This window comes from Chelonia mydas, chromosome 2 (assembly GCF_015237465.2).
Source record: "Chelonia mydas isolate rCheMyd1 chromosome 2, rCheMyd1.pri.v2, whole genome shotgun sequence".
NCBI lineage: Eukaryota > Metazoa > Chordata > Testudines > Cheloniidae > Chelonia > Chelonia mydas.
The window spans coordinates 72,561,795-72,588,034 of NC_057850.1; the positions used below are offsets into that span (position 1 = coordinate 72,561,795).

The 26,240-nt window shown below is 40.2% G+C and overlaps 1 protein-coding gene across 3 annotated transcripts in view; it reads right to left on the minus strand.

The window, feature by feature from the left end:
• MAPRE2 (microtubule associated protein RP/EB family member 2) overlaps nucleotides 1-26,240 on the minus strand; it is a 155,409-nt gene continuing 129,169 nt past the window's right edge. For all 3 annotated transcript variants that reach the window (XM_027821252.3, XM_043539651.1, XM_007058782.4), the window contains 3 exons: nucleotides 17,146-17,285; nucleotides 13,603-13,761; nucleotides 1-3,227 (listed from right to left, as the gene is read on the minus strand). In XM_027821252.3, coding sequence (XP_027677053.1) covers nucleotides 3,156-3,227; nucleotides 13,603-13,761; nucleotides 17,146-17,285 — 371 coding nt within the window. In that variant the 3' untranslated portion in view covers nucleotides 1-3,155. The remainder of the gene's footprint in view (nucleotides 3,228-13,602; nucleotides 13,762-17,145; nucleotides 17,286-26,240) is intronic.

Here is a 26,240-nt window from a genome sequence, read left to right on the forward strand (position 1 = left end):
AAGAGTTTGCCAAAAGAATAATCTGCATCTTATTTTATTTTTTTTATATTTTCATTCATCTCATCCTGAGATTTGTGGAAGGGTGATACAGTTGTTGGGCTCCTGAAAAGAGATTTCTACATACATTATGAACCACATTTCCTTTTAAAGCATTTAGCTTTTTTTCCCTTGCTCGCATTTGCAATTAATAATGAAACAGTTTAATATATAAATAGAAAACTACCACTTTAAACTGTTTTGAATAGTCTCTAGAGCTACACAGATTTTAACATATACTTTTTTTTATTAAATATGTAAAAAGATAAACGCAAGTCAAGTTATTCACATATTCAGAGACCAAAAAAAAAAAAAAAAAAAAAAAAAATCTACTCTACCATGCGACAATTTGTGGGTAATGTAAAATGACTGATACATCTGAATAAGACTTTTTGCATCTATGATGTCATTACTTATCTATTTATAATTAACAATACATATGTTTACATTCCTTTCAGTTTACATTTAATATATAACCAAAGCTTTATGGTGTGTTATTTAGTAAAGTAATTACAAATGCATATTAAAACCATAACGGAATAATGGTGTTACTCACCCGGGCAGGAGGACAACTCTATCCCCTTCCAGAGTATCACTCCTCACCACATTTGAGGCTCTCTGGCTTGGGAAGGTAACTACCATTCCTGTGCCCTACATCAATCACTTCCTGCCTGATACAAAGCAGTGAAAGGGTTATACTCCTCAGACCAATTACAAGGCAGAGTAGGAAGAAAGGGAGGAAAGGACAGGTTGGCTTTTTTTTATACTTATAGCTGAAAAGGGTAGGGTAGAGTAGCCTTGTCGAGAACCGCCTCGCAAGCAGAAAAATCTAACCATTTTGCAGCCTTGGAAAAACACTTTTTAAGGAAGACCTCTTCAATGCCTGCTTGCCTATAAATGGGAAGATGATGGAATTGTATCAGTGATCACAATCTGGTGCTGATGCCAGTAGCAGGGTAGGGTCCGATCCTGAATTTCTTGCGCCACCAGAACTTCCCCAGATGCTAATGGAAATTTCTGAGACAAAATTAAGAACTGTGCCCTAAATGCTGACATTATATCCTTATAAAAAACTCCTCACTTTTTAATTTGCTTTACATATAGGATTTTAATTGAAACCAAGCAAATCAATTAAACTAAAAATAGCAATGAAAGTACTACATTGCAGGGTACAGCACTTTCACTACCTATTATTGGGTAGGAAGTGAGGTCAATGCTGGGGTCAGGGCCAGAAAACTCTTTCAACCCACAGGGACTGGATACTATGCTGCTGAGCCGAGAGAGCAATTGAGGAAATGGAAACACCTGTTCTAATGTTTAAAGGTATTTTATGTACTGGCTGTGGTATGAAACTCAGTAGGAGTGATTGCTCACATTTAACTAAATTAGATTAACGTTGCTGCAAAAGATTTGAGAACTGAAGATTTTTTTTTAATTAAAAAAACCTTCTGCTTCAGTATAAATTTAGTACCGGAGCTTAATCAGTAAAGCAACTCCATAAAGATTTTAAAAAAGATACAGCATTCAGAAGGTTTTATTGAGCTTTTCAATGATAGTAGCCTGGGATGAGACTTCTCCTTGTGCCTGCCAAATCAAATAACCGAAGTAATAAATCTAGAATTAAGAAATCAAGCGATGGAAGCCAGGAACACCAGGTGTAAAAGAAAGGCAATACTGAATCAGAAATAGACCAAAAATGTGCTATTTTAAGATTTTTTAAAAATAAGGAATGCTTTTAAATGTATTTTATGCTATATTTCTGCCTACAAAATGCCATAATTTAGAACAGGATAACAAGTACCCTAATTAAGAGGAAACACCCTTGGCACAGAAGTCTCTAAATTCTGGCTCTGCACTGGGCCAACCTATCCAGCAGTGAGGTCAGTCAGCCTGCAGAACTGTTTTTGTCCCTTGCAGGTGATCCCCTGCTAATGTGTTCTTTACCTCTAACAGGACTTCTGGCTGGTTCACTAAGCATGCAGAGAGTGGCTTAAGCACCAATGGGGAAAATATGCCTTCAATCAGTAGTCAAATCATTTCATGTTTAAAAGGAGAATCTCTTAAGAGTTTCAGGATTGGTTCTGCAGCTGGTTTGCGGCAAATCAACCTTGGATATGCCTAGCCCCAGTAAGGAAGTCTTCATCTTCCATATGTGTGTGGCCAAGGGGAGAGGAGGCAAGAATAGGAAAGAGGAATGGCTGACCCACTTGATCCTCATTTGTAGGGGTGGCAGGCAGAATATAAGGTCAGAAATGGCATTCTGCAGATGCAGCTGCAGGAGAGAGGAGACTGTTGTCTCCCGAATCAGCACTGAGCTGGAAGCAGTGACAGAATTTCTAATAAATACAGGTCCTTCAAAAGAAAGAAGCAGGGAAACGTCCTGTTGAAACGTCAGGAAGTTGAGAGGACTTTCAAACAGCTAAGTAGACACGTATCTTCCAGAAATAAAAACATCGTGCAGCTTTCTAACATGCTTTGGTGTAAAACACTCAGGGGGGTTTAAATCTTTATTAGGGAAACTGTTGCTTTGCAGTCTCTTTTGTGACTACAGGATAGGAACGATATGAGTCACATAAGCCTTTTCCCTCCACAACACACACCTCATCATTATAGCTTGAGTATCACTTCTAATGTATCCCTTTGTTCCAATCGTTTGACCAAATTTATGCCCCGAGGCAGATGTACTTGAAAATACCAAAGCACCACCAAGTGACAAACACATCTAGTGGTACAGTACTTCTTGCCACAAGAGATGCCAATATAAACATTTTAGAACAAATTACAAATGTATCATACTTAAGACAAAAAGAAAAAATAAATATATATATTTTTTAAAAAGTGGAACAAATCTCAAGCAGCCAAGTGGTGAAGTTGCAGTGATGTACAGTAGGTGATGTAGCCCTACGACCTCTCAGGTAGACACACTGAAAGAAGACTTCTGCAAATGCATCTTGGCAAAATATGGGTACAGAATGCAGTGGTTTGCTTGCACTCACTATGGTACATAAATGTTAATGGCAGACTGGGAGTGACTGGTTTTGAGTTTGAGGCCACACATATTCCTTTCTCCAGAAGAAAGTTCCCATACAGAATGAAAACTGTCAAAGATGTTGGACAGGTCAGTATTCTTCCTGCTGCTGGGGCTGTTCATGAATCTGCTCCTCGCCTTCATGCTCATCTGTGTGGCTCTCCTGCATGTTTAAAAAAAAAAAAAAAAAAAAGACTTCAACAGAACACACTCCTGATTTGATATACTACCATAGCACTAAACCTAGTCTATGTTTTGGCTCCTAATTTTCATTCAAGTATGAGGACAACAGGTAGCCATAATTTCAAGGCTACCAAGGCAAGACATCTGTGTTGGACACTCCCACATCCCCTTTATTCTCAATATCCAAACTATTTTGCAAGTATGTCTGTTTAATATAACAGGATGAACCTTTGGGACTAAGGGGTTAATATTTGAAGAATTTCATTTCCAGTACAAAAAAGAGACTAGTTCAGTGGAATAAATGTTGCATACTAGTTAACAGGACTCATAACAGGTTTATGGAAAAATAAGTTTCATAGCACTTTGGTATAGCTTTTCTTTTGTTACTTAAAGACTGAAAACTGGGATAAGACCCTGTTTAATACGGTCTGCTGCAGTGGCCTGTAGTACGTGATTGTGGTAAACAAGTTAAAACTGCACAATCGGTCGTAGGTTACAATTCAGACAAATCCACTTTAATATATTTCTGCAAGGTAGAAAACTGTTTTGTGTTTCTCAAGTATCATTTGACTTGTAGCTAGTAGGGAGCATGGGTTGCAGCTAATAGCTGGGGAAAGCACAGATTTACCATGGAATTACATTCTAATTAGGGCTGTCAAAACGATTAAAAAATAATTGGAGTTAATCACAAGATTAAAAAAATAGTTGTGATTAACTGCAGTTTTAATCACACTGTTAAACAACAGAATACCAATTTAAATTTATTATAAATATTTTTGGATTTTTTTCTACAATTTAAAACATATTGATTTCAATTACAACACAGAATACAAAGTGTACAGTGCTTACTTTATATTATTTTTATTACAAATGTTTGCACTGTAAAAAACAAAAGAAACCGTGTTTTTCAATTCATCTCATACAAGTACTGTAGTGCAATCTCTTTATCGTGAAAATGAAACTTACAAATGTAGAAATTATTATTATTCTTTTTTACATACCTGCACTCAAAAACAAAACAATGTAAAACTTTAGCACCTACAAGACAAGGCATGAAGGAGCACATGAATATTTAGCATATCTGGCACATGAATACCTTACAATGCCGACTACAACAGTGCTATGCGAACACTTGTTTTCACTTTCAAGTGACATTGTAAATAAGAAGCGGGCAGCATTATCACCCATAAATGTAAACAAACTTGTTTGTCTTAGCGATTGGCTGAACAAGAAGTAGGACTGAGTGGACTTGTATGAGGTGAATTGAAAAATACAATTTCTTTTATCTTTTTTTACACTGAAAATATTTGTAATAAAAATAATAAAAAGTGAGCACTGTACACTTTGTATTCTGTGTTGTAACTAAAAATCAATATATTTGAAAATGAAGAAAAACATCCAAAATTGGTTTTCTATTATGGTTTAACAGTGCTATTAAAATTGCGATTGCGTCTTTTTAAAATCTAGTTAATTTGTTTTGTGTTAATTGCATGCACTAACTATGATTAATTGAGAGCACTAATTATAACGGATTAACCCATTTACTAGTTAATATATGGATTTTATTTTAACCAGTTTGTGCTTGATGGGAGCTGGGATTTATTCCCCCAAAATGCTGTTGGTTTTCACAGCATTACGTGGCATATTGTTCCTCTGAATGGACATTAAAGAATAGGTAGTTTATGGGCAAGCTAGAGTTTGATAAGGGATGTGGCTAAATGAGAGCTCCTGATACATATTCCCTGATTTGTCATTCACCTACCCTGGTCAAGTCTCTTAAAATTCAATGATGGCTCCTAAGAGTCTGAGCAGTGTTGCCAACTCATGATTTTACTGCAAATACCCCCGTATTTGCTGGTTTTCATAAAGCCTCAGTTATGCCATTACATGAGTATCTAGGCATAGACTGAAGGGGGAAGAAAAAAGAACGTGTAGCCTTCATGGCTAGAAGCTCAGAAGGCTCGAAAGTCAGAAGGCGCGTTTAAAAAGAACCCAACATTTAAAACGCTCATATGATTTTCTGGGTCTGACTCATCACTTTTGAACATTTAGGGTTGGCAGTAATGATATCCAAACTGAGGAGAGAAAGGAAGCACCATACCCACAGGTGCAGTACTCTGAGCACTGGGAGCAGCACTGGCCAGAACAATGTGCTACCTTCGGAAGAGATGAAGTCAGAATTTCCCCCCGTGCAGCTCTGAGGATTCTTTGGGGGCAAGGCCACAACACAGTCCTGACAAGCCCCCCTCTGGGGCCGGCTAACAAAGATGGCTGCTCTAGTTTTTCTTCCTCCTTTCCCCTACAATATAGTATCGCTGTCTCCTGCAGAGGTGCACTAGGGAGCAGATTTTCCTGCCCTTCCCCAGCCCTGCAAAGCTAAGTGCTAAGCATGATCACAGAAGCATGATCTGCTAAATTACATTATAAAATGCACAAGGTCCAGAATGCTTTACAAATGAGTGAAATACAGTCTTGTGTTCAAAAGTTGGATGCACTTTAGGAAACAGATATTTTTATTTTCCTTAGTTGTTTCATTCACAATTCTGCTAACCTAAATCAAAGTTTAAAAGGATACCTAAACATTTTTGGGAGTTTTATTTAATCCACAAAATGTACCTTAAGAATAATTAAATATTTATTTAATTTACGTTTTATTTAAAACATATTTATTTTCTTTGAACAACTCTGGGTTCAGCATTCATTGACCTCACTGGCTACTGTTAGTGACATTATGTCTGGCCTTTGTTGTCTGAGGACCACCATTAAATCCCATTATTTAAAAAAACGGATTAGTTATGTGCAACATTCTCTAGAGATGCTTCATAGAATGCACCTTCCTACAAGGCAAATAAACACTGATTCTTTTAAATCAGAGATTTATTATTTCAAGATACTAATTTTAGTAAAATATTGTGCAGTTTAGTGACACTGGAACTCAAAAACCAAATCTTAAAGCGCACTTTCCACGTTCCCATTGACTCTGGCACCATTAAAAGCTATGCTTTGTTTCAGCAGATTTCATCATTCTGGAGCATGATTTTACTGAAAAGACCCTACATAATTCATCCCTGCCCTATATTAGTGATAGCTAGCTGACTACGACTGAGAGGCGGGGGGACAACTTTGCTTAGCTGCCATTCAAGCTGTACCATCAACAATCCAATACCTCTGCAGGACCTGCTATCTCCAGACAATTTTTATTAGACGTGATTGGCGTAAATAACTCTCCAAAATGGATATTGCTAATTTTCAAATGTAGAGGCTGGTGGGGGGGGAAAAAGGGGGGGAAGGGGGAAGAGTCTGATGAAGAGAATTTGAGGCTTCTCAGTTTAATTCAAAGCAGGTTATGCAATAAAGTGTTTCCATTTTAGCAGGTAACTATACGTTTCTAGAGGATAGGGGAGGCAGAATAAGGTTTTTACATTTGGCGTCAATGCTGAGCTGGTTTTGGAATGGTCCTTTTCAGATGGGAAGTTAAACAAAATAAAAACAGAATGATACACAAAAGTCAAAATATCAGCACTGATACTCCTAATCTTGGGCATTAAAGTGACTCCCTGGGTGTTTACCTGTCTGATGAGATGCCAGGGTAAATTAAAATCAGTGATTTTTTTTTTAAAATCAGCTTTCTTCATTATTGAAATTGGAGTTTATTTAAGCTAAATACAGGGTTGTTTTTTAAGAAAATACACTATTTAAAATTATATTTGAAATTGACAATCTATGTTGAGCCAAAACTTATTACAATCTTAAAATTATTTAATTTAAACATTAAAATATTAATTATTACATGTTTGCTGTCAAACTTTGGAGACAGTCAAAACCACTGTACTGGTAGATGTCACCTGAGTTTGTTGAATTGCTAAACTAGCTTTTGACAGGAGTAGCCTCTTCTGCAGGTACAGATAAAATATTTTCTTCACTTTAGTTTATTCAACTAGTTCAGTTCAAAGACTAGTTTATTTCAAGTTCAAACGCCGATGGGAGTTGAAAAAGCAGGAAAGCTTGTTTTTCTCTATCAATCTATGAATAAAAGCTAGGTAAGAGAGGATGAGATCTATAAGATCTAAAATCTTGAAGGACACAATGACCAGAAACAATTAGTTCAATTTACTAACTACAGACAATACAGGTTATAAATCTGTTTTAAATGCAAAACATGTTTTGATAAACTTTTTTGTTTTACGTATCCAGCATATTTAAAGCAGTTTTATTTAATAAAAAAATAAAATGCTGGTTTTGTGCATTTTTAATTGCATTTGAATTTCCATCCAAATAGAGCAGTGGTCCCCCAACTGTGGGGTACCCCCAAAGGGGGGGAAGGAGGAACGTTTGGGGATCGCATCACAGGGCTTGGCCAGCCCCCATGGGAGACAGAGAGGGAGCGCCACCCAGCCCTGCTCTGCCCCCAGCCCAGCCCCAGTCCGCTTTTTGCTCTGCACCAGCCCAGCTCCAACCCCAACCGCAGCTCCACTCCGCCCTCTGCTCTGCCCCAGCCCAGCTCCAGCCCCAGCCCAGCTCCACTCTGCCCCCAGTGCCTCTTTGTTCCCAGGCCAGCTCTGCCTCTAGCCCCAGCTCCAGTTCTGGACCCCGCCCACTCTGCCGTCAGCCAAAACTGTGCTGTAACGGAGAGGGAGCGTGGACAGATTCTATTACTGATAAGCGGGGGGGTGTGACAGGAAAAGTTTGGGCACCACTGAAATAGAGCTTAACACAAATCACAAGCAAAAAATTAACGTAGATAATTACTTAAATAAAAGTGTACAGATATCGTCCTGATTAACACAAATAAACACCAGATTTAATGTAAGGACTATATTTAGTTGCAAATCAAGATGTGTTAATGATTACCAAGCAACGAGAATCAACCTTTCTTCAGGAAAATAACTATAAAGTATGAATGTAAAACATGATTAAAATCAATTATTTAAATCATGTTTCATGGCTGCTGATTTAAAACATGATTACAATCAGTGATTTGAATAAATTTGATTTAAATCAATTCCCCCTGACATGCAGATTTTTCTGAGGCACCAGTTAGAAAATACATGCATGATATTATAAACTTGTACATCCTGATCTTGTACATGTGCTAGGGAAAGCCACTAATCATGAGCCAAGAAGTGGCTTGGGAACCTACTCTGACTCTGAACAAGACTGCTGGTCTTCTGTCTGCCTGAGGAATGGTTTCCTTGGGCTGGAAATGGCAAATTCTCCCTGTGCCCTGGCCACTCCTGAAGAAGTTGTTCTGAAATATGGGCATAAATTTCTCAGTTTATACAGTCTGTACCTATACAAATGAAACAGGAAAGTCAGACTTTCACTATGCACAATCACTTTGGGACCATATAGTCTATTTGAACAGCATCCCTAAAAAGTAAAGTAACAGAGCATTTCCTTCTACCATATATCGTAGGATTGTGTCACCTCAGGCTTCCCCTAATAGAGATGCTAGCTTCCAGCTGTGAATAACCTGACTCTTCAATCTATCTGACTCATACGGTGAGCCATCTAACCGCACAGGTGTGACTGCCAGCACAGTCAGGTATTATGAAGCCCAACTACTTCACGAAGTGTCTCTTTCAACTGGAGTTTCTTTCTGGGGACTGGAGCAGTAGGTTGCTAAAAATTACTAAATTAAGACAAACTGCTTGAGAACCTGCTTGAGCTGGGTGACTGACAGGGATAGATACGCACTAAAGCAATTAAATAATGGCAAGCCTTTCGCTTCCATTGAACTGCAACAGACTAGACTGTTTAGGAGAGAGAATAGAAGAAGCAAATTTTTCACTACAAGCCAGAATTGCATGGCTCAAGGATTCATAACTGGATATGAAGCCTTTCACCTCTGGATTACAAGACTGAATTACCCCAATTCAAAAGTGACTGAAAGCTGTTAGGCTAAACAGACTATCAAATGTTTTACTTGCTAACTGAAGTCTCAGTTCAGTTCTCAGCACGTCCATGTCATAAGCAATACATTTACTAAAAAACTAATGACCCAGTATCTGTCTTTCTCAAATGCTCCTGCGACTTTGCTGATGTCTTTGAAGTCTTTCCTCTCCCCAGCACTCTTCCTCTTCACCTCTCTTTATATCCAGCTTTGTTCTTACAGACACAAATGATTTTTACTTGCTAATATTAATTTTATTTTTCTCTGGGTGATGTTTGTATTCCCTTCATATCTTTGTTACTGAGTAAAAATTCTTATAAACAAAGATTTAACAAACAAAAAAGAAAAAACAACTCATCCAAGTTGGTGCCTGCATTGTCAATCTCAGCAGAGAAAGTCTACTGACTGAATGGAAGCTGCTTTATTGGTACCCTAAAATTGTTATCTCCAGTTCAGTACAGAGGCAACGTAGAGAAGCTGATAAAGCCACGGACCAGGTTGTGCCTTATGGATTATTTATAGGGCTCTGTGTCTGTCGAGGAGGTCACGGAAGTCACAGATTCCGTGACTTTCCGCAACCTCCGTGACTTCTGCAGTGGCCAGTGTGGCTGACCCCAGCCCCTGGGACTGCTGCTCAGGTGGCCCTGGGACAGCCACGCTGGCTGCTACTGGAGCCGCTCCGCAGGCAGCCATTCGGACAGTCCCTCAGCCAGCTGCACCAGCCGCTGCTGGAGCTACCCCAGGGACTGCCCAGCCCTGGTGCGGCTGGCCCAGGGGACCGACTGAGCACCAGTCCTGGGGGTGGCGGAAGCAGCAGCGGGGATGTGGCTCTGGGAGTGGCCAGAGCAGCCGCTGCTCTATGGCCTCCTCCCCAGTGCTGCAGGCTCTGGGCCCCCTCTGCCCCCCCTAGAGAAGCAGCCCGCCATCACCCCCTCCCCCCTCCAGAGCAGCGGCTCCCCCGGGGGGTCCCCCCAGCTAAGATTTAGTTAGGGGTATTTATAGTACAGGTCAAGGTCAGGTCACGGGACTGTGAATTTTTGTTTATTGCTCGTGACCAGTTCATAACTTTTATTAAAAATACCCGCAACCACATCACAGCCTTAATTATGTATTAATTTAACCGAGATGAAACCAATAGGATTCTACAAAAATGTAATAATGTTACACAGAAATTACTGTAAAAATCTACTGAATGTGATAGACAACATCCTTTATAGGTGTTCTGAAACAACTTATATCGAATTCTATCACAGGCATATAAAACTTTATTAAATTCTATAAGGAATTTACTTAGGGGCATGGCCTTCCTTAGGCATACAGAGCATATGCGGCTGTGTAGGGCACCCAAAAATTTGGTGCACCACCGGGACCATAGGCGCCAACTTCTCGTCTTGCCAGGGGATGCTCGACCCCCCTGCCTCCTCTCCATGCCCCGCCCCCACTCCACCCCTTCCCCCAAGCCTGTGCCCCTTCCCGCCCCTGCTCCACCCTCGCCCCGCCTCCTCCCCTGAGCGTGCCCCACCCCTGCTTCTCCCCCTCCCTCCCGGAGCTTAAACGCCGTGAATCAGCTGTTTGCGGCACTCTGGAAGCGCTGGGAGGGAGGGGGGAGGAGTTGGTAAGCGCTGGGCGGCTGGCGCGCGAGAGGTGTGGCAGGAGGGGGGAAGAGGGGCGCGTGATGCAAAATTTTTCCCTGTGTGGGGAGTACCCACTCACGGAGTCTGCGGCTATGACTGGGACAGCAGGTAAGCGCGGGTCAGCTCCCACGCACACAGTGCGCGCTGCAGTATCCTTACTAGGCAGAAGGCAGGGGCCGTATTCACAGAGCCAATAAAGGGGCACCAGTATTCACAGAGCCGAATGCACCAGCACAGGGGCACCAGTTGTGCCAGCCTAGGGGCACCAGTTTAATAATACTGCGTAGGGCCCCATAAATCCTAAGGACGGCCCTGCTTAAGGGGTAGCTGATCTGAGAGGTGAGCTCCAGTCTCTAGTGCTGTCAATCCAGAATTTTTCACAAATATTAAGTTTATTTTTCAAAAAGAGCTATTAAAAATAAGGATTAAAAACTGAATAAGAATAGTTGGCATGTCTGAATAGGGCATGCTCTCTAGAAAGAATACAATATATGCCTGTAAAATTACAGCTTAAATGAACCAGGGCATGTGAGTGCTACCAAAAGGTTATTGGAAATATGAACTGAAAACAAATTTAAGTCAACAATGATATTTCAAGCATGAGGCCTTTGCCAGGAATGATTTGTACAGTTTGTTCTAACTATAACTTTTTGCTGAGGAGAGCCTCATGACCCTTGATATCTAAAATGCACCCTGAACACTAAGTTAACCCTTTCGCTTCACTGACAGCCCCTACACTCCAGCTCTTTCATTATCAGTCCATTAGACCAGAGGTTAAACCAAAGCTGGATTTAGCAAGAACTCATTAGCAAGAAACCAGAACTGTTGGAGCTGCTTGTAGCTTTGGGAGTTGGGGCTCTCTTTCATTTGGGGCTCAGGAAATCCTAACTGCTGTTACCAAGGGATTAGCCTACAAAATGCTCAGTGATAGAGAGAACACTTAACTTGGAGATGAGGAACAGATTCACTGCACAGGCAGAAAATAGAACGCAAAGGCAAGGCAAGCCAAGGAAAAGAGAAGACATTGCAAAAGACAGAGTCGGCAAGATATGCAGCTACCCTCTCCACTGTTAACATCAGAGCACCTAGATCTTTGGCTCTAAGTGCTAGTGCGCTGATGTCTCGCCTCAGTAAACCAACATTGAGCACCGAAGATCTACGGAAGAAAGACAAGGGGCTCAGTTTTCCCATTGCAGAATATGCAATAATTCAGTGGAAGTTATCTGTATCCAGATGCGGGAGAACAGGGCTGCACTGTATATGCTAAATGTTCTTGGGCAGCTATTACTTTATGACATTCCTAGTGGGGAGGATGGAAGGGAACCAGACAAAGGGCTCAGAACTATGATCTGAGGTAAGCTGAATTTTGTGATGTGTTTTGCTAATAACGAAAGCTAAAGAAAAGGGAATCAACACACATTCTTTAGCTGGGAAGTCGCTTAACAATTCAAGCCAACGAACAAACAGATGTGATAGGATATGGGGAGAAGGGATTTCTCCGGCTTCCCTTTACAAATAAATCACTGTTCTTGCATCCAGACATTTCCTTTGACCACTATATATGTGCAGTTCTTATGACTTTGCTCATATGTCTGGTGAAGTTTTTTTAAAATGTTTGGTCCTATCAGTATTGAAATACTGGTTTGTTCCCTAAGGAAACCTCCATGAATCCCTCCCACTTCCAATCAGTTTTAGCTGTGTGGGGCCATCAAGATCATAATTACCATTTTCAAGTTCTTGATAGTGTTTTAAAAACTACACAAGGTAAATTATTCTAGCCTTGCTTTTAATGACCCAATAATCTTATCTCAAGACAACTAAACCAACTACTACTGAAGTTATCATCTGAGAATAGATACTAAATAAGGAAGTGTCAACAAAACCACAGTACCAGTGAGAGTATGTTGATGCCAATACATTATGGAACCAAAGCTACGGTCCACTGGAGACTGAGGGGCAGGGCGTGTGTGTGGTGTCAATCTTCAGAGTAGTGCACACAGGGATTTAGCCAACATGAATGGGAGTAGTTCCAACTAAATTCTCATGGAGTCATTACCCCTGAACATATCTAAGGAATTTAGTCAGTATACTTTGTCAGCCCTCTTCTTCCTGTTCTATTAAATGTTTACCATGCTATGTCTATAATACAAGTGAGATTCTTGCTTATTCTTCCAGATAAAATAATTCTGAAATATTGGTAGATTGAAAAGGACAAAAGATTATTGGGTTTTCTGCAGTGAAGATTCTGCCTATAGCAACAGGATAAAAATGCTAAATAAAAAAGCAGATATGTTCCCGGTACCAGAAGTAATCATAGTGTGTACAGCGTGCAAATCTGTGAACATGTCTATCTGGTCTTCAATTTAATATTCTGAGATATTTAGGACCCTCTGTATTTCAGCATATTTATGCAATCTGACTTTCAAGAACATGTCAAGGAACAGGATTACAAAAAATTTTCTGTATAATCGCAGCAGCAGAAACAAAGCAGAGGCAGGAACAAGAAAATTTGAAAATACTTTAAAATGCTTTTGATGTCCCCTTCTGTTTCAGATTAACATCTCAACAAAATTAGAGCACATAAAATTTATACAACTGCACTAAAAAGCTATCAGCCCCTTCAGTGCATTCACCGATAACAAAAAACAATTGTCTCTAGATGCAAACTGTTTTTTTAAATTGACATTTGTTAAAAAGACTAGGTTGCAACAATCTGTGCTGATCTACCTAGAGAACTTGACCCAATATGGTGCCAGTGATTCTTCAACCAAAATTAAGCCTGTTTTCATTAAGGAAACATACGAGAATAAAGAATATCTTGCACTTACGTGTTCTTCTGAAGCATAAAGGACTTCCATTAGCCTTTGGACAAGGTCATTATTTTCTTGCCCATGTTCTTGGCAGAGAAGTTCAATCTCCCTTAATTTTCCAAAGTAGAAATCCCTTTCCTTCTCCACGCCTTCGAGTGCAAGTTTTAATGAATGTACCTGTAAATAAAACATACATGTTCCAATAACAGGAGCACGGCACATGCCATCTGTGAGACAGACTATGAGTGAGTTTTGCCTACAGTGCAGGACAGTACATAATAGGCATAATCTTAATATATATACTTTTTTACAAGTCTTTAAACTTAAAGGTGCATTTTGTAGTTGTTAAAGGTGCCAGACTGTCGGAATAAGGAAATCCTTGTTCACAGAGCAGCATGGGCAAAGGAGTGTAGATTTCCCCATACTACCCATCAAGGCACCTCAACCCTGACCCTGGAGGGACCATTTTTACAGAATGTTTCAGTGCTGTGGTAATACATATCAATAGCAAGCTCCAACAACAGAGTGGCTCAGGAGCTATGGCTAAAACCTGGACCCCTGTTGAGACTAGTATAAGTGCCAAGCTGAGCCACTTGCCATGGCAATTTCACAATATTCATAATGGCTGCATTTCTACTTTGGCTGAATTAACGTACATTTGTTGTAAGTACTGTTTATCCTAAAATTGATCTACTCCTTAAAAATATTTAGCTGTGTCTCTTATGATAATTTTTTTAGTTTTCTGTCAATCCTGCCTTGGCAGAATAATGATCAGATGACCTACTATATGTTAAAAAAATCTTTGAGTGCGAATACTGTGTGTGGCTGCTTATACCTTTCTTCATTTGTTTAACTGGTCTGGTGCTGGGTTTCAGAATTCTCTTATGCTGGCATAAAATATAGTGGTAGTTCTGAAATACCAGCTTTCAGGTGGTTGATCCAGGTGCTCCCTGATGGGGTTCTCACAACAAATTTTTTGGTGACCTCAGAGAGTGGCCATCAACTCTTGCTGGTGGCCACTCTGACAATTTTTCCTAAAATACTTATTTAACTTTAGGAAAAACAAATAAATATGCATATATACATGTCCAAATCATTGTAATTTATTTATGTAGGGTTTTTGTTGTTGCAAACTCAATAAATACAATTGTCTCTATTCTTTACTGGACCTACACAGAATAGAAACACAAATTCATGTTTTTCATGTTCTTCTCTTTTGATGTGGTGGTGGTTTCTTTTGCTTTTTTGGTTGCTTTTTTTATTAGACTTTCTAGCTAGTAAGTCTGCTGCTGTGAAAAGTGATATTTGTATGTTATATATCACATCACTTTTCACAGAAGCAGACTTGCTAGCTAGCTGGAAGGCAGTGAGAAGTGATATTAACAGACATACAAATATTACTTTCCATAGCAGATTTACTCAGCCCCGGCAAGCTAGGGGACAAATTAAGCACTGGATGGAGAGGTGGGTAGGGAGGCAGTGAGGGCCAGGGATGATGGAGGGGTGGTGAGCCCAGGGCCAACACCCACCACCACACAGCTGGGGCCAGAGTCCCCACAGCTGGAGCCTGCTGCCTGCCACCCCAGAGCTGAAGCAGGAAGCCCAAGCCCCATGGTTCCCAGGAAGGTGGCGAACTCATACCGGCTGGCTGATCCTCTGGCACTTGTGGCTCCAGAGGGGGGCAGGGCTGAACCCCTGCTGATGGCCTCGGGGGATGAGCCACTGTGCTTCCCCCCACTCAATCACCGCCCAGGAGGCTGTGGCCGCAAGAAAAGCCCATGATGGCCGCATGTGAGAAAAGCTGAAACTGCTTGAGTTTCAAAGTACTTCTCTTAATTGACACCTGCACATGAGAATCTAGTTCCAAGATACACTTTTCCAGCTCTGTTTCACCACTATACCTGTTGCACTCACTTGCGGTTTATTCTGACTGTATTAAAATAACAGGTTTCACATAAAACTAGAACAGAGCCCTCAAATACTTTTTGAAAGAATAACTTTGTGTAAACAAAAGTCAAGTTACAAATATCTTAGCTGCTGTATACTTAACTCTACAATAACATGTTACCACTTCCTTCCAGATAGAGAAGTATATTGACCACCACCAAATTCCAAATCCAACTACAGATCCCTGGGACCCTACTATTAAACCTCTTTCCATGGTGAAAATAAGTTATGTTTCATTATTCCTCCTATCACAAGTTTTAATCCATGAGGACAGACTTAACTCACAAAATGTTACTGGATTCTTCATAACAGGGAAAAATAATTATATATATATTTAGAGTTTAAAAGGTATCTTGATAACAGACATACAATTCTTCTTTCTTTCTAAATTCTCATGTTAGAGGGACTAGAATTTTTCTTAAACCATGCAGCTATCTGTATTCAAGTAAAACTGTAATATGCATATTCAAGTACAACTAGCTTTAAGGCAGCTCTCGCACTGCAGTATGATTCACCCAAAATCATCCTTAGCATCTTTTTAAAATATGGGTACAACATTGGCCATCCTGCAGCCAACTGCTAGAGCAGCATTTTTTTAATGACATCACTTTTGTGTTCATAGCTGAGCTATTCCATTTGTTAGATCCTTCACCACTGTGAAGTGAATATAATCCAGACTGGAATCGGAAGTTAATTTTTCAGTTGTTCAGTGTTTTGCTCTGTCTCAGTACTTTTACTATCAATATACAGTAATCTTCGTTTTCATGACTTTTCATATCTTTCCTAGTGCTTCTGATAATGAGGGTCCTAACAAATTCACGGCCACAAAAAACACGTCACGGACTGTGAAACTGGGTTTCTTCCCATGAAATCTGGTCTTTTATGTGCTTTTACCCTATACGATACAGATTTCACAGGGGAGACCAGCATTTCTCAAAGTGGGGGTCCTGACCCAAAAACGAGTTGCAGGGCAGTCACAAGGCTATTTTAAGGGGATCACGGTATTCCCACACTTGCGCTTGCGCTGCCTTCAGAACTCGGCGGCTGGAGGGCAGCGGCTGTTAGCCGGGCTCCCAGCTCTAAAGGCGGCGCCCTGCTAGCAGCAGTGCAGAAGTAAGGGTGGCAATACCATACCATGCCACCCTTACTTCTGCGCTGCTGCCTTCAGACCTGGGCGCCCAGAGAGTGGCAGCTGCTGACTGAGGGCCCAGCTCTGCAGGCAGCAGCACAGAAGTAAGGGTGGCAATAGCACACCATGCCGCCCTTACTTCTGCACTGCTGCGGACGACAGCTCTGCCTTCAGAGCTGGGATCCATAGACAGCAGCCGCCACTCTCCAGCTGCCCCGCTCTGAAGGCAGAGTCACTGCCAGCAGCAGCACAGAAGTAAGGGTAGTAGTACCGCCACCCCCCCACACAATAACCCTGTGGACACCCACCCTCCACAACTCCTTTATGGTTCAGGACCCCTACAGTTACAGCACCTTGACATTTCAGATTTAAATAACTGAAATTCACGATTTTTTTAAAACCCGTGTCCATGAAATTGACCAAAATGGACCATGAATTTGGTAGGGCCCTACTGATAACTAATTCTGCGGTTGAAGCAAAGTTACCTGTTCACTGAGTTGTATGACTTGTGTTTCCAAATCTTTATCTGATTTGGATGCTGAGCTGCTTGGTGTGGCTTTTTTTGCTGACGATGGACGAGAAGGTGTGGACCCTGGTTTAGAAACTGGACTGGATTTAGCAGCACCTGAAAGCACAAGAATAAAGTTGTTTTGAGAACACTCTTTTAAAAATCAGATTTAAGTATTATACTCCCAATAATCTGAATTTTTAAATACAGATACAGAAAAAAGGTATTTAATTTGCATATGACCATTAGTGCTGTTACTTCCTGGTTTTAAGTAGAAAGATGCAAAATATTGAAAAGGAAAGTAAATACCATAACAAGAATGCTTCTTTCAGTTTAAAAGGACAAAATACCTCACTGATACTCAAAGAAAGGTGAATAAATAACATAATTTCTTTAATTACTACTACTTTACAGTTTTAAAGATGACACTGGCAACAACTAAATCATTTAGCTTAACAGTTAATATTTATTGATTTAAAAAATTTACTGGAGAAAGGCAAGTTGATTTAATTTGTGGTGATTTTATTTGTAAGTCTATCTGCTTCTATGCTTTAAAATGGAGAAGAAACTAACACCATTACTTGTACAATCACACTGAAATTCAGCAGATGCAAACTGAATTAAATCCATCAGTGAGCACTTGATTGCGGTAGTGGCCAAAAGATAATGTTTCTGATCAGCTTAGGAGGTTTTTGGTACTTCATGTGAAAAGCAAAGCCGATAATGTACCCAAATGTACAGCAACACTTTTGCCCACAGAAAACACCACCCACACCAAGCACAGATAGGTACTCTATTTTCACAAGCATCAAGCATGCACAAATGCTTAAGTATAGACACAGGAAAATGCAGTGCTAGTGCCATCTTTCTACGCACCCTAAGGCTGACAACTGATATGATGCCCTTCCCTTCTCCCCTCTCTTCTTTAGGGTTTGAGTGATTACTAAAGTCCCAACTGGGCTCTGAGTTTACCATTCATGGAAGGAGATGCCCAAGCTTCACGTACTGTAATTAGCAGCATCAACTCCCAAAGCACAGGACGTCCCACTCCAATTATTCTTCAGAAGAGACCACCCACTTTATGGTCTCAATGTGGCATAAGGTTACCAGTTTTTAAACAAAAATGACTGAGCAGAATTAAAAAGCACAGAAATGAACTCCCTAGACCTCTCTGCCAACCTTAATTATATTTAAGGCTTGAGGAGGAAAAGTTAGGCTTGTTAGATTGCCCATTTTCCTTTAAGGAACAGAGTAAAGAGTAAAAACCTAAGGAACTCAATCCACAAATTAGCTTTGATGTAGCAAGACTCCCCCTCCCATCACATACACTCAACCCCCCCCCACCCCCCGCAAGATGTCCTCAGGCTTCTTGGTCAAGAAACTCAAAAGCTGATTGGGAGGAATTGCAATGATCGGTGATTCAGTCAAGCTTGTTAGGTTCTTGTGATTTAGTCACAGACTACACTGGCTACTATACAAAGAGTTGTCTTTTCTCATCATTTTATATTCTCCTCTAGTGACAGCCCTGAGAGTATAAACAATTACACATTTCATCTGCTTTTAGTGGGCACCGTTTTGGCTAAAATTCCACCATACTTTTTCATATTTGTTACAAATAAAATTATTGATACATCTGAAAGGTACCTTGCCAACAGAAAGTTAAAACTCCAGTCTGGCCAAAATATAGCATCTTCCATCCTGAAGTCCTTACAAGTTACATACACGGACCACATCACCCCTTGATAACAGAGTTCAGGTACAGTATACAGAGTTGGTAAAGATGAAATTTACACTGTTCGTATGCCTAAAATTACTTATTCTTTTGAAAGAGCCCTTAGTATCTATAGATGTCATCAGTCCAGCTCTTTTCTTGAGCAATAAAATTTGGTTCATGAGGCTAACATGAACCAATACACACTAACGGTGCCCTACTGCTCTTACACAAACAAAACAGTAAGTCTTTTTGGTAAATTACTCTGACAATAGAGTAAGATCTTTAGTTGCCATTTTTTCCTTTGTCAGAGACCAGCAGATCTTTGTGTATAATCTTCACTAACATTTTCCCCAAGGGCCTGATCAATACTTGAAATACAACTGAAACCACAACTCATTAAAACAAATCTTTTGTTAGGATCCCAGGATCTTACTCTGACATTTAAGTGATCCATGCATCCCATATGACAATAAGCTTCATTTTTCATACAATAGCATTTATATACACATCACCACCATATACTTTACATACGTAGACTAGGAATTTTCATCAGAGTTTCTAATCTTACTCCTTCATAAGAACCAGATAGATAATCCCCTCAGATACATGGTAAGCTTTTTAAAGTGGAAACAAGGATGCATATTTTAAAAGCTAGGGCAAGGACAGCCTGTTTCTTTTCCTTCCTGGCTTGTTTCCACTAAGAGTTCAGCAAAAACTTCTTGAAGATCAGGAAGGCAACATAGCTAGATGGGACCAGCCATAGTCACAGTGCATACAACTAGCTCAGATTGACCAGATTACTGTAAAGCTGCTAGTAAAGGCAGCCTTCATGGAACCTGGAGCTCTACCTCTGTGTCTGTCTTCAAATGCACACACAGAGCATATTTCTTACAGAAAGGATTAGGCAAAGGGGAAAAAATCTTCTTCATTTCCCCTGGAAACACATTAGACCCTTTGCAGGGAAGCTGACCCTCTTATTAACAAGCACTGCTTCCTCAAACTTGGTGCAGTGACTCATAAAACTTAAAAACATAAAGAGAAAAAGTAACAGAAAAGAAAGATGAAGTTTCTAAGTTGCGAAAACAAGTACAATGTGTATCCTTGCAGACTAGTCAATCAGAGGACAGAAATGCAGCATGTGAAGATGCATCACCGGGGCGAAGACAGGCAAGGCGAATATGATTTAGAGTCACAGGTTAAAATGAACAGAGGTTTTGAAAAGATTTGAATAGCTTGGAAAGAAGAAGTTCCAGAAACTGGTCCCTTTTTCACTTCTATAGTACACTGTAATGTACAGAATAATTCATATGTAGTGCTAGTACAGAAATTAGGTGGATACATGGTCTGATGTATAGGAAGCAGTAAGTTCATGTATGTTTAACCCAAGAGGGCATTTCTGAATTGAATTTACAGATGAACAGGAGACAGCAGAAGTGACAAGACAGTGCAATATGCACACACTTTGTCCAGTAACGTCTCGGGTTACAACATTTTAGAGCAGAATACAATGAACAGAAAAAGCCACCCACTGAAAAGCAACACACACACAATTAGATAGCTGTTACCAGAAGATAATTGAATATGCTTTTTTGCATATCAAGACCAAGGCTTATTATCTCCAACTGCAACCTACAATGGCAAAAACTAATACCATTAGAATACCACCATAAAAAATGATGGTATAACTTTAGGAATTAGTAATCGGGTCTGGCTAGGGACCTATCAAATTCAAGGTCCATTTTGGTTAATTTCACGGTCATAGGATTTTTAAAATAATAAATTTCATTATTTCAGTTATTTAAATCTGGAATATCATGGTGTTGTAATTGTAGGGGTCCTGGCCCCTCAAAAAAGGGAGGGGTGCGTGTGTGTGTTTGTTGGTGCTGGTGGGCGTTCTGCAAGGTTATTGTAGGGGTGGTTGTGGCATTGCTACCCTTCCTTCTGCGCTGCTCCTTCTGGCGGCGGCGCTGCCTTCAGAGCTGGGCAGCTGGAGAGAGGCAGCTGCTGGCTGGGAGGCCAACTCTGAAAGCAGAAAGAAAAGGAGTACTTGTGGCACTTTAGAGACTAACCAATTTATTTGAGCATAAGCTTTCGTGAGCTACAGCTCACTTCATCGGATGAATGAATTGCATCCGATGAAGTGAGCTGTAGCTCACGAAAGCTTATGCTCAAATAAATTGGTTAGTCTCTAAGGTGCCACAAGTACCCCTTTTCTTTTTGCGAATACAGACTAACACGGCTGTTACTCTGAAATCTGAAAGCAGAGTGGCTGCCAGTACCAGCGCAGAAGTAAGGGTGGTGTGTATGGTATTGCTACCCTTACTTCTGCGCTGCTGTCTGCAGAGCTGGGCCCTCAATCAGCAGCCGCCGCTCTCCGGCAGCCTAGCTCTGAAGGCAGCCCAGAAGTAAGCATGGAAATACCGCAACACCCCTAAAATACCCTTGTGATTGCTCTGCAACTCCCTTTTGGGTCAGGACCCCCAATTTGAGAAACACTGATCTCCCCTGTGAAATCTGTATAGTAGGGTAAAAGCACACAAAAGATCAGTTTTCATCGGGGGACCAGATTTCACGGTCCATGACGTGTTTCGTGGCTGTGAATTTGGTAGGGCCCTAGGTATGGGATGTGAAACACATAAATCACTGGACAGAGAATATGTTGATATGACCAGAAGTTAACATTTGATATTATATAGCCTGAGTCCATCTCATAAAACTTCTAATCATAAGGTCACATGGACTGAGTATGTGCAGAGAACATGGACTGAATAGGCACAGTCATCTACCTACTCTCTCACCTCTAGATGTTCTCTGTCAATTGCAATTTGAGGCACTATGGTGGGGTGTTCTGGGAAAGCTCAGACTGTCTCCTGCCTGTGGTTAGAGATCATTTGATAACACTTCTCATACAGCATCTTTCACAAGCAGAAGAGTTATTAAAGGACTATGCTTTAAAATATTAAGTCTATGGCTTTTTTAATTCCTTATCCTGAGTGACACTAAGCACTTCAAACCCCACTAAAGTCAGCAGGAGTTAGGTATGCTCCTTACTGCTCAGGATCAGACCCTAACCGAACAGGATGTTCTGATATCCATTATCAGTACTGTCGTTTTTAAAAAAAAGCTAAATAATCTGAGTGTTCCAGATGGCATGAACTAGAGACAGCTGAAAATGAAATCTGAACAACAGAGGACGCCCAGCAAATTCTAACTGAAAATTTTTTGCATCAAAGTAAGTTTTACCTCCACATTTACTCTTTTTGTTTGGCCCCAGGGAAAGCCCTTGCGGGGAAATGAATTTCCAACAGGAACAAAATTTTATAAAAACGTGTAACGGCTCCAATCTAGAACTACAATTAAATGCAATATTTCAGCCCAGACCATTTTTATCAGCTAAGTACCTGGATATTGGGACTCACAATGGAAAACCTTGATAGACTTAATAGCTGCACAATTTAACACTAGGAGTGCAAATACTGCACTTATTTACACCACTGTAAATCTGGAAGAGCTTCATTAATTCTCTGTGGAGAGGTGCTATATTTTCCATACACAAATAGCCAACATGTTCTTCCAGTCAGGATGATTTATTTTAGCATGAGGATTCCAAGCCAGAATCCCATGGTACTGAGCACAGTCTCTCAACTCTAAGATCTTCCATCTTGAATTGTCCTCAGCACTCTCCCCACCTCTCTTCATTCTCCCAGCAGACAGGCAAAGTCCTTACATTTAAAGATGCAGTACACAGAAAATAGGATAATATCTCCTCAGAGCTGAATAGCAGCAGACTTCCTTCTTATTTCTTTATTGAGAAAAAGAGTATTTTACTTTCATTATTAATTTTTGTCTGTGCACTTACTCCAGCCAATGTGACTGAATTATTATTTATTTGTATATTATGGAATCCAAGGGTACCAATCAGGTATGAGGCCCACACTGTACTACATATTCTCTGGACAGATATGCAGCAAAGAGGACAGTCCCTGCCCCAAACAGCTTAACAAGATACATGCCCTGTGTATGTCTTTGTTAATTAATGTAGTTTTTATTGCCTCGAATCTCAAGCCTGCTCTGTGTCGGCATGTGGTCCATTTTAACTATAAATTTATTCTTTTGGGTAGCAGGGATATCTCATTACCTGCAAAAGTACTAGGCACTTTGCTCGTGCTATGGAAATAAATAGCAATATCTACTATAGCTCCCTGCCTAGGCAGCAGTTCATGACAGTTGCAACTGTATTTTCAAAAGGAAGATTTATGAAAACAATTAAATGACGCCCCTACATATCTGTCATGTAAGCAGTTTCTTTCAATCATCACTGGCATATGAGGCATTTCATTATCAACAGCTGGGATGCTATCAGGCAGCCTCAACTCCCAATCAGACAGGGTTAACTTTAGATGTCCAAAACTGACACAGTGTGTTATGATTTTACGTTTGCTCACAGCTCAGTTTTTAAATACACCATGTCCCTGAGCTTGTTAGCAGCATCACAGCTGCCTGAATTAACACTCAGTTCATTTTAGTTTGTACCTGGCAATACAACCACCACCGGTGTAAGATAATTTAATATACCGTTAATAAAGACGGGAATTATTTTTATCTTGACAATGTAACATAAATTGGATAGAGTAGCTATTACAAACATTACAATTATCAAGCAGTGTATTTATGATGCCCTAAAAACCTAATTACTATCAGTCTCATTATGCTGAAGAATTTCCCACTACAGCTTCTATTTTCTTTTCTTTTTGCTAAACGGGAGTTTTTATGTGCAGATTAAAAATGTTTAAATTTTGTATAAACTGCTACAATCCCAAACCTTTCATTGCTGACTACAAAAACATGGGATCAGAATGCCAGGTCACTTAATACTCTGAGTAGATGTATTCAAAATAATGGGTCCAGGATTCTGTCTAAATAGGACTTCTGGGATTTAATTGTAGTCCTACAGACAAAATACCCCAACTACTGACTGCCTCAAGGTCAAATTATCTCTGAAGCTATGTCAGTAATTAGTAACTTGTTCAATATTTGTGGAAAATGCTATGAAGTTTTGCTCATGTGACAACTGCATGAATGCAGTGCAAAGGGACACGCCAAAACATTGCACTCTGTGGCATCATTCATGTCACTGCTTGCGTGGAATTTGGGACTCACTCACATTAACTGCAGTATTTCTTCTGTCACATTCATTAAAAAGGGCTAAAATAAGAAATTACACTGGTGACATGCTCCTGAGAAGAAACAATCTTTGAGGAAGATTAAGCTTTAAAAAAGGTTATTTGAATTAACAGCTTCCCTACTAACTAAATCATTACTGAGAGACTCCCTCTCACATTTGTTTTAAAGACAAGGGAATCAGTGCTCATGCATGCTTCCCCTCACAGCTCAGTGGACATGCAGGAGCCTGCTCAACTGTGTGACAGGTTTGCTGGAGGGATGACACCCTCCCCTGCTGAATGGGATCAGAGACTTAACTCATTTCATTTGTGACCCAAGACAAAAATCTAATCCTCAGTCTTCAGAAGAACTGTAATCCTACTGCATTGTTTAGGGCCCCTTTTCCACCCACTGACATCCTCAGACCAAACTTCTTAGCTATTGCTAAAATCTTAAATTTTGTTTCTTAAATCTGCCCCATACATAAAGGAAATGAGCTTGCATAACTCAAGATACATCTACACTGCCTCACAGTTTGGCCTGAAGGGGTACGAATAGCAGTGTGCATCGAAGCGTTGTGCTGTCTCTCTCCCATGTGGATGCTGTGGGCATGAATCATTCACTTCCACAGCCTCCACAAGGGAAAGTTACAGCACAGCATTTTAGTGCACGCTGCTATTCTCAGATCTGGAAACCTTTATATAGGTTGGCCAAAGTGCAGCCTTTGCGCTAGACATAGTCCACTGGAGAGCTCTTAGATCAAATTGGATCACTATCTATGTGGATTGATAGTCTGATTTCCACCTTAGCATTAAAAAAGGGTGGCTGCAATTTGCTTAATATTAGACAAAATTAGGTATGCTCCTATGCTCGCAGCAAGCTGCCAAAGCAGCTTTAGCTGGGCAAAGTGTGACCACTCTGCCTAAAAGTGTATCATAAAGGAGACTCAGCATGACACTCTTGAATGTTGGCCATTTCTCTGAATAACTCACTTCTGTTCTATATTATAGAACACCATGTAAGAAGCCTAGAGCTATATATAATTAACTACTTCAGCATGTGTATAATTAGAACCTAACATAATAAACATTAAACCCCATATATGTGTTTGCAATGCAGTTTCAACTCCTTTCATTAGATATTAATCAAAGAGCACATATGCTCTTCTTGCCACTTCAGGCAGTTTTTTTGCTGTTGTTGAAGCAGTTGAATCTATCAGGAATGTAAATTACAAGGCATCATGGAGGGATTTGTTGGAAAAAAATATTGTTTCCAGTAAAATCTTTAACTGAGCATTCAAAGTAGAAGGAAAGAATGGAGGCAGCTGGTCTAAAACAAATGTTACAGTTCAAAGTAGTAAATCTTAACATAAGTAATATGCTGAACTATCATGGTTGTACACTCCAGTAACTTAGCAGAGACTAAGGATCTTTTCTCCTCTGGATCATGTGAAAGTCAGATCGGTAATGGGATATAGATGTGGTTCTCAAACTTTCACAATTGTTCAGAACTTAAGACAGGAAGGCTTTAGGGAACTTTTTCTCCCAACCCTAATCCGCACCTTCCATTCCATGTGGTGGCTGGATCACTCAGTTACATTAAGTATTAGGACACTATTATAGAGACAAGTTCAAATAAACTTGCTTTAATGCAATAGGTTCAGCTGCTTGACACTAGCGGTGCTATTTATTTCCTCTCCATGGGTGTAGGACTTTACATTAGTAACAAATCTCTTCACCTTGCCTTCAACGCTCACTGCTCTTGGCCTCTTTGCAGTTTGAGTTTGCCTCCTGAATTTGATAACCCCACACTGACTGTGTTTGCCATACAGCTGACAAAGAAAGTCTTTGTAAACAGACTCCAGCAACCTAACAGGACTACATGCTGGAATCTCTACTTGTGAGCCAGTATATGCACAGTTAAAGATTTCTGGGATGGGGTATGGCTGATGGAGTTCAATTATACATACTTCCTCCTTGTGATGGAAGAGCTCTGTAGACCACAATTTGAAAATGATTGGGAAAGCCATTTAGAAAGATATTACCACTAGAGCTGGCTGGAAAATGGATTATTGCCCTGTGGAAAATTTTGACTTTTGATCCTAAAACCAAAAATTCAATCATAAACCATAAGCTTTTCTAGTTTAGATTTTTCAAGGAAAATTTGACATTTTTGAATGTCATGAAAAAATTGTT